At 54.3% G+C, this 17812-nt stretch overlaps 2 protein-coding genes across 3 annotated transcripts in view; one reads left to right on the top strand and one right to left on the bottom strand.

The window, feature by feature from the left end:
- RXRG (retinoid X receptor gamma) overlaps positions 1–2327 on the bottom strand; it is a 150800-nt gene extending 148473 nt beyond the window's left edge. The window contains exon 1 of the mRNA XM_081026710.1: positions 1985–2327. The gene's annotated coding sequence lies outside the window, so the exon portion shown is untranslated. The remainder of the gene's footprint in view (positions 1–1984) is intronic.
- On the top strand, positions 1329–14686 carry MGST3 (microsomal glutathione S-transferase 3). 2 transcript variants are annotated; one of them, XM_081026716.1, is made up of 7 exons: positions 1399–1439; positions 1938–2149; positions 10046–10169; positions 11095–11168; positions 11688–11745; positions 13727–13799; positions 14445–14686. In XM_081026716.1, exons 3-7 carry the CDS (start codon positions 10053–10055, stop codon positions 14579–14581), a joined length of 459 nt encoding a protein of 152 aa, XP_080882842.1. In that variant the 5' UTR covers positions 1399–1439; positions 1938–2149; positions 10046–10052; the 3' UTR covers positions 14582–14686. The 2 variants fall into 2 exon arrangements, with proteins under 2 accessions (XP_080882841.1, XP_080882842.1); XM_081026715.1 differs by lacking the exon at positions 1938–2149 and having other exon boundaries at positions 1329–1439.
- Positions 14687–17812: the final 3126 nt, after the last annotated feature.

The raw sequence follows: 17812 nt of genomic DNA, 5'->3' as shown, positions 1-17812 counted from the left end.
TTCAGGCAAAGCGTTTGGGGCCAGACCGTGCAGGGTCCGCAGAGCCCTCGGCGCCTGGTCCGTGTCACCGGCGCTGGCGGCCGCCCCGCGCGGTGGCCGTGGTGGCTTCGGCTTCACTGTGCCGCGGAGGAGACCGGGCCGAGCCGCGCAGGGGCCGCACAGGGCCTGCCCCGGGGGGCGCCAGCGGGGCCGGACGGCGCGCCCCTTACTCCGGCCGCCCGGCGAGGCGGGTGCGAGCAGCGACGTCGAAGAGCAGACGACAAACCCGGCCGGGGCGCGGGGCCACCCCGGACCCACGGCCCGCACGGCCATCGGGGCGCCCGGCGGCGGAGCCGCGTCCCTGCGGGGCGACCTGAGCGCCCCCAGCGGGTCCCGAGCGCAGCGCGGGCCGCGGGCTCACAGCCGGGGCGGCGGCCGGGGCGCAGGCCGCGCGGGGACAGGGCCGCTGCCGAGCTCGGGACCCGCTGGGGGCGGGGGTCCTGGGGGGCAGGGGGCAGCGCGGCCGGAGAGCAGAGGCCACGCCGCGGCCGCAGGGAGCAGCGGCGCCACGTGCCCCTTCCAGGCGCCACGCGCGGCCGGCGAGGAGGGGCCGGGCCGGGAGGAAGACGGGGCGGCTGGGAAGCCGCGTCCTCTCGGCGGGTCCCCTAATAAAACCAACGCTGCGCTCCCCACGGCCTTGGGAAGCAGGCGCTGCGGGCGACGGGCTCCCCGCGCTCACACCGCTCACACCGCGGGAGCCGGGCACGCGCGGCCCGAGGACCCGTCCCGTCGGGGCCTGGGGCCCCCAGGCGGTGCCGCCTGTTTCCGGAAACAGAAGCCACAGAGCGCACAGCCAGCCGGCGACAGGGGGCGCGAGCGGGCAAGGCCACAAGCGCAGGGCGTGGCTCGGTCTCCGGACCAGTGACAAAGCCCCGCGCACAGTCCCAGGGGATCCGGTGGGGACCCGCGCGGGCCCTGCCACCCCAGGGCGCCCTCCCCCGCCAGGGCAGCGCCTGCGCAGTCGTCCCGCCCCGTGAAGCGGCGCGCCTACTTCCGCGCACGCGCGGTGCCAACCTGCACCTACACGGAGGCTACGGTGGCCCTGCTGGGGATAAGTTACTAATGTGCGACCGCTCTGCAAACCCAATGGCGGGGACTGTTTAGGAAGCCATTTGCGGGAGGGGTTACATAGGTAAATTCGGGAGTGCAAGGGGTAAATCAGTGGATAACCACGAGGAGGAAGAAAATTCGGTCTCCGCCTCACAGCCTGAAGCTCGGCGCCTGCAGAGCGCACTCGGAAGAGCGCCCGGGAGCGCGGGCCTGACCTGGGGGCGTGGCCTCGCGGTGCCCGGGGGCGGGGCCTGCTCTGGACCACGCCTCTCCCCGCCGCGGCCTTAGGCGCCGCACCCACACTTCACTACGCAGCTGCGGTCTGCACCAGCCCGGCGGACGTGATCCAGGTGAGTTACCGCGCCTTGCGGGCAGGGAGGCGCGCCGGCCCTGGGCCCTCGGAGGCACCTCGGCGCTGCCCTGCACCGCCCGTCTCTCCGCCATCCCGCTCTCTCCACCCCTCCTTGCCTGTAGGTTTCTTTTATACCTTGCACCCCCTTCGCCCTCCACCTGCCCTGCATCCTCCCCAGGATGGAGTGGGTTTGCAGCGCCCGGGCCGGGCGGCCTCGCCGTCCAACTCAGGGAGACTCTCAAGGTCACCCCTTCCCCAGTCCCTCCCTTCCCTCGCGCCCTCTCCCGGGGCTGTGCCCCCGGAGCCCGGCCCTGCCAGCTGCAGCTCCGGTGCGGAGGGTGGGCGGTGGGCACCGCGGGGCCGTGGGCAGTGCAGGCCCGTCGTAATGCCGGCTTTGAAGTGGCCTGAGCGCTGCCCGGCCGAACATGTGGACGTGGAGCGAGGGACCTTCTGGGAGCCCCCTGGGAATTGCATTTGTTTTCCTCCTGACTCGTAGGAACGCCTGCCAGTTCGTATGGGAACAGTTAAACAGTCTCTTCCTACCTGTGCCTTAGAGCAGGACACTCCGCAGGGAAGGGCGCAGCATCGTCACTTAGGGCTCTGCCTCGGATGTCCGAGAACTTCCCCTCTATCCGGTGCCTCTGCGGGGAGCCCCGAGCCGCGGCCGAGGGCTGGCTGCGGGGCGTGGAAGGGGCTGGAGACTCGGTGGTGAGTCATTCCCCGAGTGTGGCTTCTCCTAATAATCTCCTTGGGAGTCACGAGTTCACGAGCTACATTGTAGCTTAGGGGACCAGTGAGCGTGGGAAAGGAGGGGAAGGGAAAGCAGGCGCAGGGGGCTGGGTAGGAAAGGGGCGCGGGCTGGGGCTTGGATCCCTCAGCTGCAGACAGGGGTCCGGAAGAGAGGACACTTACTGCTCCGCGGAGGGACGGGCCGTGCAGGTGCGCGGAAGGAGCTAGGCGTGGTCACGCGCAACTGCCGCGGATTTCAGCGTCCTCTGTGCGTGGGGGCTGCAGCCAGGGCTTCTCTGGGGACATCTGGAGATCTGCTAGCCGGCGGCGTGGAGAGGCACCCGAGGTTATCGGTCAGAATCACAGCCTATACGTCAGTTCAACCAATTCAGTTCATTGAATTTAGTTCAGAGAATTTGGTTCACCAGTATCTGAGTTGGGGGGGGGGGGCTCAAGAATGTTTATCCTCACGGGAGTTAAATACAACTAACATCCAAAATCCAAACAAACACATTTCACTCCAGCAACAGGTTCTGTTAAGCTTCCCTTCTGACACATTGTTACAGAAATAGAAAACTTTGTCAAGCATCTTTTTTTTCCAGAACCCATGTTACTATATATAGACAGAGACCGGGTGGCCAGCCATGGAAACCGCACTCCGGGGGCTTCCTGCAAACGGCTGGCCTAGCTTTCGGAGGAGACAGTCCTGAAAGGATTGGATAGCAGAGGCCGAGCACGAATGAAAGAAGGGCTTTACCCCATTATCCAGAGAAATGCCGAAAAGCCCTTGGGACAATCTCCAATGAAGTGGATGACAAATCAATCTGTCCGAAAGTGATTTAGTGCCTACTACACAGCTAGCTGCATTTAAATATACTGTTCCCTGTATTTATATTTAAACATTCTGAATCTATATCCAGAACACCATTGACAATCACAATTGACCATGAACCATTTCCCATTTTTAAAGCAGTGTTTAAGAGAATATACTGCTGTGGTTTTGCAACTGGATTCATTAATACTCCTTGTCCCATCCTCCTGAAAAAGAATTTAGCAATTATCAGGTAGTTCACTGCTGTGTAAAACAGAATTCCCGAGTTTTCCCTTGCTCTCTCTCTCTCCTACAGTGCCTCTCTACCTGTCACGTGGGGAGTAAAGCAGTGAGGAGATGGGATGTGGGTGCTCACTTCCAAATGCATTTGCAAATACCCTTAAGGAGTTCAGCATTTGGAATCTCAGGTCCCCCTGCCACCCTCTGAGTTCTTTCTAGAGTTGACCTGTTCCTTAACTGGAACTTGGGATCTAATATTTTGGTGCCTTAGTATGCTCTTTTTAATATAAGTGATATTTTATTTCTCCAGCCTAAGAAATGTGAATGATTGGTACAGACAGGCATAAAGAGTGAGACAGCCCCACCCCCGCCTGCCCCCGGCCAGAGCTGACAGCAGGTGGCTCCTTCATGAGAATGACTGGTACTCCAGTGGGGACTCTGCAGCCACGGAGAATTAAGTGCAGTCTGCCCATGTGTCTTGTGGTGCAAAATCCAAATGGTGTCAGTGTGACTCATTCGAACATTGGAGATTTTTTTGTTTCCTCTTCTGGAAGTCAGACCTGCCGTTCCTTGTGTAATGCCAGTTAAGGGACGGGTTACGTGGAAGTCATGATAAAAAAATGAAGTGCCAGTTTCGGTGTTGCTCCTTACACACCTGTATACCTAAAAGATTGGAGAATATTTTCTTCCTTCCCGTAATCACTCCTCTTTTGTCATACTGCAGTGCTGACACTCATTAAAAAAAAAAAAAAAAAAATTGGACCTTTTCCAAGATTTCTTTTTCTTCGATTTAGAAAGATCTCAGGCTTTAATCAGTCACAGACTTGGAGTTAATCATTAGTTTTCTGTTCTTGCTAATATTATGCTCAGGAGAGGGTCTGAGGAGGTAGAAACGTTTCAGAAGACGTCAGGTGTGGTCACAGGTGACTCCAACATCACTGAGAGGCAAGATAGCCAAGGACTGAGAGCAGAGACTCTGGAGCCAGACTGCCTGGCCGTGTGTGAACCCAGGCTCTCTCTGTGATAGCTGTGTGACCATGGGCAGATGACTTAACCTCTCTGATGCTATTTCCTCCTCTGCAAAATGGAAGTAATAATGTATCATAGGGATGCTGTGAGGGGTTTATTGAGTTAACATTGGTGAATCAGTGTTTGACACACACTGAACAATATATGTGCTAACAGTATTATGGATAACAATTGATTTCTCTTACTGCTCTTCTTCTAGTCTGTCGCTGCCCACCAGACACACAGGTCTCCAAGCACAGCCCACACCTGTGTGCCTTCTGCACTCACTCCCTGTGTTCTGTCACGTCCCCGCTGCTGTCCTACACAGCCCTCCCCCGAGCTGTCACCCTACTGGTCCTTGGTCCTCCTGCACTGTCCCCCTTCACTTGACTGTATTCTTCCTTCTCGGTCGGGTCACCACTGTGCCCTGCACCCCACATGGAGCACGGCATTTAATAGGGGACGTCAGGCAGCGACTCGTTCTGAGGCCACACTGAAGAAGCGGGCAGGTGGCAGGCAAGCCTCCCGTTTAGGTAGCATGGTTTCCCCGGCAGTGGCCTCATCCGATCAGCTCCATTTCATGACTTGTTGAGGTTTGTGTTTTCTTCTGCACCCCGTGGCTTCTCCCTGTCCTCCCCGCCTGTGAGGCTGCTGCCTTCAGAACACGGGGAGTTCCTGTCCCTGGGATCACATCTCTGGGAGATTCGGCTCCAGATGGTCCAGTGTGGCCCCAGGGCCCACCCAGAGAGCCTTTTGTGTCAGGAATCTGGGAAAGTCTGTCATCACAGCAGCAGTGGAACCTAGGACCTGTCCTGTCTTGTTACAAACCTGCTCTTAGATTCCTGAAATGCTGCCTTACCAGGCGCCCGGGAGACGGCCCCATCCAGGCATGCGTGTTCAGTCCTTTGCACGCAGAAGTCACGCTCTAGACAGAAGTCAGGTCACCTGCTCACCTGGCCTGAGCAGTCAGTGTCAGTGTCCGCCCCTCCCACTGACCAGTAAGCAGTCGCTGAACTTGAGCTGGCCTTCCCCTCCCCCTCCCCGGGCAGTAATGTGCTCACAGCTCATGAAGTGTTGGAATTAAACATGTGAAACTTGAATATCGTAAACGACCAAGCTGTGGCCATTTCACTGTAAAGCTGAATGCACGTGGATTATAGCCGTGATCTCTAAGAGGGATGGGGCGTCCATCATCCTGACTTGGGTGACACTGACGAGGGACTGGAGCACATGCTGGCAAGGCCCACTTCGTGACCGGCCTTTGCCGTTTGCCTCCCGGGGTTAATAAGCAGGAGGAGTGATGGACGGCGCGTCTATGGCTCTAACTCTTCACTGTGGCCCTTAGAGCAGTTGCTTCTGAGTATCAGCGTGGCTGTGGGCAAGACTGTTTTGCTCACCTGGGATATTCCTTCTCTTAAATGTCCTTGTACTCTTTCTTAAATTTAGTTGTCATTTGAAGCGTTGACACGCAAACAGATTTCAACATCTGTTTAATGCAGAAATGATCGCAAGTGGCATTTTGAAAGTAAAGGATGGATTACTTTTGTACTGCGTCCCTCTGTGCGCTCAGATTTCTCTATTGAGTTTTATGTGGGCTCCGGAGGGTCAGCTGCCTTCCTGGAGATAATTCTGAGGCCTGCTCCTTTGCCGACACATCTGGAGGCTGGGCAGCTACCCAAGGGTGCATTAGGGCAGCGGACAAGGCCCCAGCACGATCTCGGGGACATTCAGACTGGCCTTTCCAGTTACCACCCTCGTGTCACTCATGCAGGTGTTGTTTTGTCGTGTAAAATGAGGGACCCGATATAAGGAAGACTGGATGAACAGCACAGGCAGCCAGATCAGGATTCTCCTGAAACCCGGGGAATGGCTCCATGTCAGTCTGAGTGCTTTCTCCTCGTCCTGTTGCTGGATGCGTCAGAAGGCGCCGGTGAGAGATTACAGGACAATTCGAGGAGCGCGACCTTGCAAATGGTAGTAGGGTTACCGTCACCCACGCTGGCTTTTGTTTGTTTGAGGTGAAAGGGGAAAACTCTCCCTTAACACCTCTGATTGATTTTACTTTAGTGAAGGATAAGTTGATGTCACTTCCTGGCTCAGAAGTAATACCTGACTTGAGCGGCCCGAATCCATAAAGCCTGCCTTCGCTTCATCTGTGCCGATCGTGCTCCAGGGAGTTTCTCCTGGCATCCAGGGGGGGCCTGAGTAAACAGAGGAGAGCTTTCCCCCAGGAGTTTGCTGTTGACTGTGGTTCTGGGAGTTTGCTGGGTGACGCTTGTGTAACTAAAGGAACCCTGCCCCAGTGAGATAAGGCCGAAGCAGGAATTGGAGGAGAGGCCGAGCGAAGTGGAAGTGGAAGGAGTGGTTCTGCTTCCAGGAGAATTCCCAGGGGAGAGTCTCTGAGCCACGTGTCACCCTGACGCTCGCGAGGCTAACTCAGACCCTGGAATGGAGCACAGCTTCCAGCGGGGAGACCAGCAGGCCTCATTGCGCACCCAAGTCTGATCGCTCCCAGTGGGGCCTTGTCCCTTTCTTGAAATCCACTGGCTGCACAGAAGACTTGATGCCCCAAGTGTTGTCCCACAGACCTCGAGGCCCCGCGGGTCACCTGGACATCACTGAGCTCTGATCTCCCCTGAGACGCCGACTGCACCCTACAGGGGCGTTTCCGCTGTCTCCCATCTCCCGCACCCCACCGGCCGCAAAACACTCTGGCAGGTTTTCTTCCCCCAACCCAATATGTCCTGAAAAAAACATCATGTTTGCCTAGTAATAAATACTGTCGTTAGTAAGAAAGTTACAAATAAAGGTGCTGCTGGTTTTTTTAAAAAAAGTACAAATAATTAGGTTTCTAAAGTATTCTCGAAAGGGGCGTCTATAAAGAACCCACAGCCAACACCCTGTTCCTTGGTGGAAGACGGGGCTTCCCTCCGAGATGGGGACAAGGTGAGGGTGTCTGCTCTTGCCACGTCTGCTCCACATGGCACCGGTCCCAGCCGGGCCATCAAGCAAGAAATGAAAGGCACGAGGTTGGAAAGGGAGAAGTGCAGTGTCCACAGAGGACATGGTCCTGTGTGTAGCGCTCCAGAGAGCCTGGACCTTGCTCCCCAGCCCGGTCTGGGCTCTGGGCTCTGGCTCCGGTCCTCCCCTTCTCCTGGAGAAGCTGGGGCGGAGCTCCTGCACTGCCCCCAAGGGGGGTCTGCTCATCGCTCCCCACCTGGGGAAGGGGCGCTCTAACTCCTGGGTCAGGAGCAAAGGGCATGGGGGCAAGGTCAGACCCCAGCTCTGCACTCACGGGCTGTGGGGCCTTAGCCAAGTCACTGGGTTCCCCTCTGCCTCAGTCTCCCGGTCTGTAAAATGGGCGGTAATAGTAAGTACCACACAGGATGGCTATGGGGGCTGCACTGGGTCTTAGAGCAGGTGTTCAGCGTGTAGTGGTGATGTTAGTTCCCGTGCTGCTGTTTCTGCCACATGGGATGGAAAACTTCACCCGGAGTTACTTGGAGGTCCCACTGGACCCTTAAACAGGCCTCTCATTTGAAGTCAGAAGGTGAGGTGCACGTGATCCGTGGCGTGGAAGTGTCTCAAGCGGTCGTCTTCAGTGTACTAAGCATCACTGCCGAAGAGTGGAAAGCCTTCAGGCTAGTGGGAATATCTGCCCTGGTGAGGGACAGTGACCACCACGAGAGCTGGGAATCGAGCGGCCGTCACGGGCTGGGCCAAAGCCCCAAAGGGACTCGGTGGTCTTACTCTGACACTTAACAAGCGAGTTGTAAGGTCAGCTACAGCCGTGTGGAAAGCTCCGCTCCGAAAGGACTTCTGGACTGTGCTGTGGCCCCTTGGAGACGCCACGTCGAGGGCGGAGTTGCCACGGCAGAAACCTTATCTTGTCGGGCGGCTAACAGGGCTGTGAGAGGACCCAGTACAAGGTGTGCAGCCTGCGTGAGTGTCGTGCCCGAGGGTGCGGTGCCAGCTATCAGCGTCCCGAGCCTGCGCCCTGGAAGCTATCTGCTGGCTCCGGGCTGGCCCTGCCTCGGGTGTGGCCGGGCTGCCGGGGGCGAGGCCACGGGGAGCTGAGCTGCCCCCGTCCCAGAGCACACCCCCGCACCACACCGTGAAGGCCAGTCTCAGGCACGGAAACACCCATCCCTTTGCCCTGGATTCCTACGAAAAATAGGAACTCAGCAAATGATCAACTGTTTTTAACCCTGAGAGAGCTGAGTTGCTTCTGTCTTTGAAGGACAAGCCATACCTATTTCGGCCCCTATTGGACCTATGTTTTCAACAGCTGTGGCGACAGAGCTTTTCTGTGTTCTGCCCTCCTTCTCGTCCTCAGGAAGCCACACACCCACTTGCTTCCACTGCTTCAGTAGATACTTTTGGGGGCGAACAGGAAACAAACTGGTTGGGTGCACGCGTTATCGCAGGCTCTGTGCCACGTGATGGAGTTTCCTCACTGACGGGTCACCGCTAACAGCCTCCTGACCCCACAAGTATCCGTGAGCACACACTTATGTGTCCCTGAGGCAACACGGGCATCTGGTGACCTTAGCAGGACCCCCTCTGCCTCAGCACTGCGCCCAGTGCTCGGAGGTGCTGCCGGCTGGGGCCTGGGCAGCAGGGCTCACCTGGTGGGAGTGCAGGGCGTGGGGAGGGCTGGCTGGGCACTGCTCCTGCCCATGCCGCTGCACCTGCGACTCCTGTAGGGAGAGCCTTGGGGAGGGCAGGCCCCCGCCTGTCCCACGATGATTACGTGCAAACCATCCCCCATCATCACCTTAGCAACATGCGAGGAGTGACGTCCACTGGGTATAACCTCCCAGGCCGCATTTCTGCTTTGCAAGACGAGCCCAGTAGCACACACTCAACTCTAGCTGTACGTTTCTGAGCGCATGTGAGTGACCTTTGGCTGTGGGACAAACTGCTCCCCCAGAGGCACTTCTCCGTCTCGCTCGCTCTGCCCTCATCTAGGTGAGCTTCTGCTCCCCGATCTACAACGTGGTGCTAATGGGCTTTGGGGGAAGATTAGAAGTGAGCTGAAGAATGCTGCCCAAACACAGCTGTCCCCATGCCGCCAGGGAGCCTGGCATCCCATCCAAAGTTTCGGGTCTGGAAGCCAACTCTCAATTTGCAAAGTTTGACTTACACCAATATGCTTAATTTCACTGTCCTTAAGCAGATGGCTTCTGACAAACTTAGAGCTTCATTTTAAACGGCCTATTTGGCCCAAATGCACTAAATTCCAAGGATACCAGGCAGATCGGAAAGCTCAGTCATTCGTTTTCAGAGAGCTGTTCAGAATTCACCTTGTATTTTTGCTGTCATTATTGCTGAGGCTTCGTCCCCGAGCTGATTTTCTAAGTTTTGAAAAATGACAAATTGTAGAAGAGAATGAGGGCACGCAAGCTTGGAGGGCAGCCAGACACCTTGCCCTCTGCGGCCACACGAGGTGGCCGGGAAGTGACCAGGAGGTGACTTCTGTACCGAGTCATGACGACAGCCCTTTCCAGTGTGTCCCCATCCTGGAGCAGGGACAGGTGCACACCCCTCGGGAGCGGCTCTGGTGTAGACAAATCTCAGAAAGGTACTGGTGATCAAAAGAGAACATACGATATGATGTGATGGTCAACTTTTCTGTGTATACTGATTGCACCCCTGAATGACTGTAAATTCTGTCGTGTGACATGCAGTAATGTCTCTAACGACCTCTTAGAAACACCAGATTTACTCACCTGACTCCGTGGGGTTCACAGTTGCTCCTGCCGCGCGGTGCCCCAGGGTTGGGTGGAGTCCTCACGTGTTCCCTCTCCCGGCAGAGCCAAGATGGCAGTCCTCTCCAAGGAGTATGGTTTCGTGGTCCTGACCGGGGCTGCCAGCTTCATCATGGTAGCCCACCTGGCCATCAATGTTGCCAAGGCCCGCAAGAAGTACAAGGTGGAGGTGAGTGGGGAGGCAGCCGAGCAAGAACCTGCTGTCTGTCCTGGAAGGGAACGTCAGGAGCTCGTGGTCAGAGGTGGCAGTGTCAGGTCCACCTACTAGGAGTTCCACCCTCCCAGTGGGAAGAAGGCAGGAAATATGGGGCCCTGCTGGGAGGAGGTGCCACCTTGTGTCACTTTGTCCCTTCTATACAAAGACCAGGTGGGCTGGGATGAGAAAGGCCTGCTTTTGGCTGGAGCTATTTGCTAGGAGTGTTATTTTCTAAAAAGGGTTAAATGGCAACAGTGTTTCCTGGTGTGCCAGCTTACAAACCGTATCTTAGGACGAGAAGACCTACGTGCTGAGGCTGGCCTGGGCTGAGACCCTGGCCCTGGGGAGGGTCTGCACATGCAGCCTTTAGTTCTAGCTCGCCCAGAGGGCACACCACTGAAGGCGTCCCTGGGCAGCCGTGCCAGATGTCCGTTTCTGCTTCGCAACTTCTGATTAGACTGACTGGAGCTGCTTTTAACGTTTTCATATCTAGCTTTTTCGAAAATGGCCATGTGCGTTAAAATTCTCACACTCGGTTTCTGTTCCCCATTAAGGGGAATCTTACAAGTCTGTGGTATTTGGTGACTGCTGGGGAGCAGCTCTTGCCCTGTGGTGTCCTGGTAATGCGTCTGAGATCCGCCGTGATGGCATAATGCCCAGTGGGCACAGGCTGCCTGTGTCCCGAGTGCAGCCACAGCACACACAGGCGTCCTCATTACTAGGTATTAATACCACCACTGACTGCGTCTGAGCAGCCAGGCCCTTGCCACTGCGAATACCTAGGCAGACAGTGGGCATCTGTGTAGGGGACGACAGGAGACGCTTTGGCATAGGCTCTCTTTTGGGTGGATTCTAACTGTCAGCACTGAAAGCTGCCCTTCCCCGTCTGTCTCCACAGTACCCGACCATGTACAGCACGGACCCTGAAAACGGGCACCTTTTCAACTGCATCCAGCGAGCTCACCAGAACACGTGAGTGTTTGGGCCGCGGGCGCTGCTTCTGCCCAGGCCCCACCGCAGCACTTACTCTGCCTGCCCAGCCGCAGCAGTGGGGGCGATTGGGGGCACTCGTTACAAGAATTGTTTAAAAAACTTGTGAGCGAGCAGAATGACTACTAAGCAAGATGAGGAGTTGTTAGGATGGTGGACTCGGGGTCATGTTTCCAAAGCCATCTTTAACGACGCATTACCTCCTACACTACGCGCCGCTTGTCCCACGTAAACGGAGACTGAATCCCCAGCCAGGGAGGGAGGGGCTTCCAGCTCTGGGAGGAAATCTGCCACGTCCTGTGTTTCCTGTCAGTCTGTCACACTGGACGTCCTCAACGCCTCCCCGGTGTTCTCTGATCTCTAATCCCAGAGGGGACCCGTCAGTGTTTGTTTTTACTGGCAAGTGTCTGACTGGGCAAGTAAAAAGGTAAAGGGCTCACAGTTTTACATAAACATACTTTATTGGGGCGCTTTTTAAAAGTTTCTTTCTGTCTATTCCAGGTTGGAAGTGTATCCTCCCTTCTTATTTTTTCTAGCTGTTGGAGGTGTTTACCACCCGGTAAGTTTTTCCAGGGGGTTTTCATCTTGGATACTATGTATTTCATCCAGGCATCATGTATTTAAAAGAATTTCATTCTGTTACTTCTAGCAGCTCTTTTTAAAGTAGGTAGAATTTTCCTCCCAAAGGGAAACATCTTGGGGACTACATAACTTTCACAAGGTGAAAGTTAACTATGTAACTTTCAAATAGCTACAAAGTAGAAGAATCAGAATTTGAACCCCCCGCTGTGATTCTGGAAGTTCCTGTGCATAAGGGTTTTCCTTTGCATATTCATTCATTCATGTAATAAACACTGATCGCCTGAGCTTACCTCAGTGAACCAGACACAGGCACCTGTTTCGTGGAGCTGACTTTCAGTCACCTACGTGTATCACGGAGTCTGTTGGCCAGAGGAAAACGGAGCAGGGAAGGCCAAAGAGAGTGCTGGAGTGGGGGACGATTTTAAGTGGGGTGGTCAGGGAGGACGGCCTCGCTGAAGGGACAACTCTGCCAAACTTAAAGGAGGTGAGAAAGCAGGTGCCACGGACGTCTCCAGACGACTTCCAGGCAAAAGGCTGCAGGCAAGGCCCTGGGGCAGGGGCTTGGTCTGCTGGCAGCAGTGGGCAGGGTGCGGGCCGGCAGGCACGGGGGCTGACCAAGGGCCCTAGGGCTATGGAGTTGGTCTGAACTATCACATAGCGAAACAAAGCACCTTTACTGAGCCTGATGACTTACCATTTGGATCTGGCCTTGGACAGAAAGTGTTTCCCGTTTCAGGGGCTAGGGCTCCTCTTAACTGAGTTCTGACCAGGATGCAGGCACTTTATAACCCTCTGGTCTGAACCCGAATGTCTCTGTGCTTTTGTTACAAGCTGCCAGAACCGGGTATCTGTAGTTCATGACCTTGAAGTCTGGTCTTTTTTCAAAGACAAAAAATACCTGATCTCTTCGAGAAGATATTCTTTCTTGTGCCTCTAAAGAGCCCAGTCCTAGTAAGTGAGGAGACGAGTGGTCTCTCTAGGTTAGGCACACCTGGCGTCCACCCCATTCCACTGCCAGGTCCCATTCCCCGGCTTAGCTCTTTACAAGCCTCAGAACTACTGTGAGGACAAGCTCCTGTGTTGTTCCTAGGCTGATGGTAACTACACCACAGTCTCGTCAGGAATGGCCGGCAGAGACGACAGCCTGTGGCAGTGACTCCCAGAACTGTGGTTATTTTTAGGCGTTTCGTGCTCGTACCGTATTTAACTTTACCCCAAATCATCTAAACAACAAATAAAAGTCCTACGGTGTAACCTTACCCCCACTGATACCACACACTACTCCACTGGAAAGGCGCTTGGGGACAGTGACACTCTGTGGTTCATGTCCTCACACGTCCTCTCTCCCTTATTCTCCCGACTTCTTTTGACCAAAGGGGTCCCTCCAGGATGGCGCCCAAATGGAAGGCGTTTTCATCTTGCATAAGTTTTTACAACCTTTGTTTCAAGGGTGTTGGGAATTTCCCCTCAAGGCCCGCATATTCGGGAGTTCACAGCATGATTCAGTGACCCCATTTTCCTAGTGGAGGCCCCCACCTCTGGCACCCCGCCCCGTGGGGAAGCTCCCTGACAGGGTGCAGCTCAGGCCGCAGGCCCACCTGGGACAGCCGCTTTCTGCTCTGTCCTGAACTCTGGGTCGGCTTCCTCTTCCGGTTTACCCTGCGACTGACTGCCGGGCCTGCCTGCCGGGCCTGTGCTCTGGCACGCTGAGGTCCCCACGGCACCTAGCAACAGCCCGCACTTCTCTGCCAGGTCACGAGCTATTTGTTCATACAAGAGCCACGGATCTTTGATTCCCCTGACCAAAGCACACGCTACCCTAGGTTTGGCGGCAAGTACTTTGCCATGTCCATGAAATGATGAACTTCCTGCTAAAACATTACGCAGTCAACCCTGGATGTTCATAAAGACCTGCCTACTCTTTCAGTGCATATCCTAACGAAGCCCTTTTGTTGCAGCGCGTAGTTTCTGGCTTGGGCTTGGCCTGGATTGTTGGACGAGTTCTTTATGCGTATGGCTATTACACGGGAGGTAAGTGCATCTAAAAGTTAAAACCTCAATGCTCCGAAGTCTGTCTTCTTAGCATGGCTTTAATAAAAGGGGATGGGACTTGATCTTGAGGTGAAACGTTGTTACCCTCTTTCTTTTTGCTAACCTTTGAATAGTAACAAAGCTTGTTTTTATTGAGCATTTTCTGCAAGTTCATTGCTGTTTTTAGAACTTTGCATATGCTCTTTACCTTCTGACAAGTCTATGATATAGATAGCATCATCGAGTTTTATAGATGGGTAAACTGAGGCTCAGATTAAGGCTCTAGCTAGGTCACAGAGCTACCACGTGGAAACTAGAAGCCACGACTCGTGAGTCCGAAGCCCCTGCTAACGTTGTGCCTGAAGGGGGAAAAGACATTTTTTGCTGTACTGACTTTTTCCGAGAACAGGGAACTACTGCAAGGTCCTGGAGCAAGGAAACTCCAATTACTGTCCCATTATTTTTCAAGGTCCAAGCAACCCCACTGTGACACGTTACTCTGCGTAAAGCTGGTTGGCCTCGTAAGAACAGAAGGTCTCAGGCACAACCCAGCCTTCTTGATAGAATGAATGGCTTGTGGACAGACGTTCAAAGTGCCATCATTCTGGAGCCGTCTCATAACCTCTGCTCTTCCTTGTTTTTCAGACCCCGGCAAGCGGAGAAGGGGAACCCTGGGCTCTGTCGCCCTCCTCGGCTTGATGGGCACGACTGTGTGCTCTGCCTTCCAGCATCTTGGTTGGGTTAAAACTGGCCTGGGCAGTGGGTCCAAATGCTGCCACTGAAGAATTAGAGAGTGTTTACAAACTCATTCATTTTGACTGACTTGCTTTTATTTACACTGATTTTTTTTTCTAAATATAATAAAAACTTATCTGGCATCAGCCTCATACATAACCCCAACTCTATCACTTATTTCTTGTTGCGTCTTCTCTAAAATACGGAGCCTGTTCCTGCTCGCTGAGAGGGGCCACCCGTACGGAGCACCCTCCTCATGCTGCCAGTCGATGCTCGCTTAGCATGTGAGGTTGCGTAGTATTTCATAATCGTGGCATTTTTAGCTGCCGTGAAAAACGAGGGCGCCGAGAAGGACGGCCTTTTAGTTCTAGTTGGGATATAAGATCACTAGCATGTACGGTAACCACGAGGAGTTTTACAAGCCTATTGAAGGTTGCCTCATTGCTTAAATTAAAAACTGAAGTAACAGACGACAGGGAAATTAGCAGAGATGACATGTGACATTTGGACACTAAAATCTGGCTGCATGTGTGCACCGAGCGACAAGACATGGAAGGCTTACAGGTTTTAGCCACATGTGGCTATTTACATTGAAACTGATAAAACTGAACGAAACCACCACCAAAAACTCAGCTCTCAGGTGCTCTAGCCACATTTCAAGTGCTGAGTCGCCCGTGAAGGTCAGACACAGGATCTGACCCCAGGCCAGAGTCTGAAGTCTGTGTGGTTCCATCGTGCCCTCTGGCACTTAGAGGAGATGAGGCACGTGGGGACAGAATACTCTGGTGGCCGCTGCCACGAGGGCGGTCAGCCATGGCCACAGGACCACCTGGAGCCCTCCGGGCATTTGATGAGGGGGCAGCGCCCTCTAGTGTTAGACTGTGAGAAGTTCTTATCTGTGGAGAGCAAACGAAGGAAAATGGGGTGGTTTCCGTAAAGCTGTCACTTGTATTCTTTTTTACGTTCAGATGTCTTTTTATGAAATGTTGGTGATGATGAGTGGTGGGGAGGGTTTTGGTCCTGACCTAAAAAGTAATATAACAGTTTGTAGTAAGCTAGGGTGTGTTTGTTTTTGTCTGGCCGTCAGTTTATTTCTATGGAAGGGCACAAGCTGCGTTTTGTTACATGGAAATCAGGGAACCACACGAGCCTGTCATCGCTCCACACTGTGCCTCCGGCACCCCATGCAGGTGGCTGTGTGCCCTGGGAAGAAGGTTCTAGCCTCCGAGCCTCAGCCTGCCCCGTGGTAAGTGGGGTGATGGCAGCACTCACCCACTGAAGTTCTGGAGGCGCCTAGCACCAGGCTCCGGAGGCCATGGCCCAGCCAGCTCGGTCCCGGACAAGGTGTGGGAGACGGCAGCCACCTGCGGGAGGAGCAGCATCGAAAGTCAGCAGCTGGGTTGTCCCCTTAGGCTCCAAGGTACAGGGTTAGTTAGCAGTTATCCCCTTTAAGAACAGCCTAGGAAAACCATGCACCCAAACGCTAACAGTAGTTACCTCTGGGAGATAAGATTAGATGAGGGAGAGAGAGAAGAGTACCTTCTGCTTTTTAACTCTCAAAATAGTAGAGAAAAAAGGGTTCCAGGAGGACTTAGCTACGCGTCACAGCTTCTCCCAAATCAGAGGGAGGCCTGGCCTCCACGGTAAGTCAGTGTTCCCTTGTGTTTTGTAAATGAGATTCCTCTAAGATGCTTCATTAACAAGGTTGTTTGTTCAGATAAACCTGTGAAACACAATAGCTGATGACCTGGGACACACCTGGGACCAGGCTGGGCTACTGGGTGTGGTGGGCTGAGTAACGCTCCCCCCAAATGTCTGCGTCCTAGGTCCTGGGACCTTCTGAGGCCGAGTTTGCAGAGATGATTACGGATGCTGAGATGAGACATTATCGTGGACAATCCAGATGGCCTAAATGTCGTTAGGAGGGTCCCTGTAAGGAGGGAGAAGGAAACTGTTACACGAAAAGAGGGTCCTTGGCTTCACGTGGGAAAGAATTCAAATGTGAGCTGACAGGATTTAAGGCAGCAAGTCTATTTAGCAGAGAGTAAGAAAACCAATGCCCCCAGCCCCAGCCCCACAGAGTGGCCGTCTCTAATCTAGTGGAAGAGACACCCCATCCATCCCCCGGGCTATGGTTGGTATGTGTTTCCTGCTTCCATGGAAAATTCATTGGTATGGGGGAGCAGGGAGGCGGGGAGGATAGAACAATGGTTAAGTTTATCTTCAACTTCAGTAAGATGCCATAGGGCAGGTTTGACACTTGTAAAACACAACCTGTGTTAATTTGCCGGGGGACGTCCTAATGGAATCTCCAGTCTCCGGAGTTTGCTCTGTCACTGATTGACGTCCGAGTTGTGTGTCTTGGGCCACGTAGTCAGCGGGCTTGGGACCCAACGTCCTAGCTCCCTCTTCTGCACAAGTTGTCCTCATGCCCTTCTCTACGATACCTGGACTGTCCGGTGAGGAAGAAGGCAGTGGAAGCAGAGATGTGAAGATGCTAAGCTGTTGTCTTTAAAGAGAAACGGGCCAGGAGCCAGGCATGCAAGGAAAGCCACCCTAGAAGCTGGAAAAGGAAAGGAACAAATCTCCTAGAGCCTGGGGGGTTGGGGGTGTGGCCCACCAACACTGGCTTCTGCCCAATGAAACCATTTCAGAGTAAATGCCTTGTTTTAAAGTCCCCAAGTCTGTGGTCATTTGTGGTCAGCAGCACAAGGAACTAGTACACTGCATTAAGTTCTAGAAAGTGGGGAGGGTAGCAGAATGCACGAGGCAGAGTCCCACGTACCTGGGTGACCCGCCCAAGACTTCCCCAAATCTGTTCCTTCATCTGAAAATACCTTTCTTGTGCTTAGTGTGGGGATGAAATGCAGCAGAACAGTGAGTATTCAAATGTCGGGTCCCTCCCCTGCTGTTTTCTCTTCACAGACAATGGTCTCCTCCCGGCAGGCAGACTGTGTAAGTCACACGGGGCCCTGTTCTGCTGGCCTTGCTCTGGATCACATGTGCCCTTTGTGCAAACAGACACAGAGCGGGCTGATCCGGTGGGTCCCATCCTCTACAACCACCGTGTCTGCCCACCGTAATACATAATTCGATTCACCCCTTACCTGACACTAAGGCCGCGGCTGGATGGTTCATTTTCTGTGTCATCTTGACTGGGCTATGTGATGCCCAGATGGCTGATGGAACATTATTTCTGGGTGTCTGGGAGGTGCTTCAGGAAGAGATCAGCATTTGAAGTGGCGCAGAGCAAAGCAGAGGGCCCTCCCCAGTGTGGG

This window comes from Rhinolophus hipposideros, assembly GCF_964194185.1.
Source record: "Rhinolophus hipposideros genome assembly, chromosome: 19".
NCBI lineage: Eukaryota > Metazoa > Chordata > Mammalia > Chiroptera > Rhinolophidae > Rhinolophus > Rhinolophus hipposideros.
The sequence above is the reverse complement of the archived record's forward strand: the minus strand, read 5'-3'. Positions and strand labels throughout refer to the sequence as shown.

What these genes read in the sequence shown, in the direction of transcription:
- MGST3 (XM_081026715.1), top strand. Translation starts at nt 10,053, where the DNA reads ATGGCAGTCCTCTCCAAGGAGTATGGTTTCGTGGTCCTGACCGGGGCT. An exon ending in CAGCGAGCTCACCAGAACAC is followed by an intron (nt 11,169 to 11,687) that starts GTGAGTGTTTGG and finishes TGTCTATTCCAG; the next exon opens with GTTGGAAGTGTATCCTCCCT. An exon ending in GTATGGCTATTACACGGGAG is followed by an intron (nt 13,800 to 14,444) that starts GTAAGTGCATCT and finishes CTTGTTTTTCAG; the next exon opens with ACCCCGGCAAGCGGAGAAGG.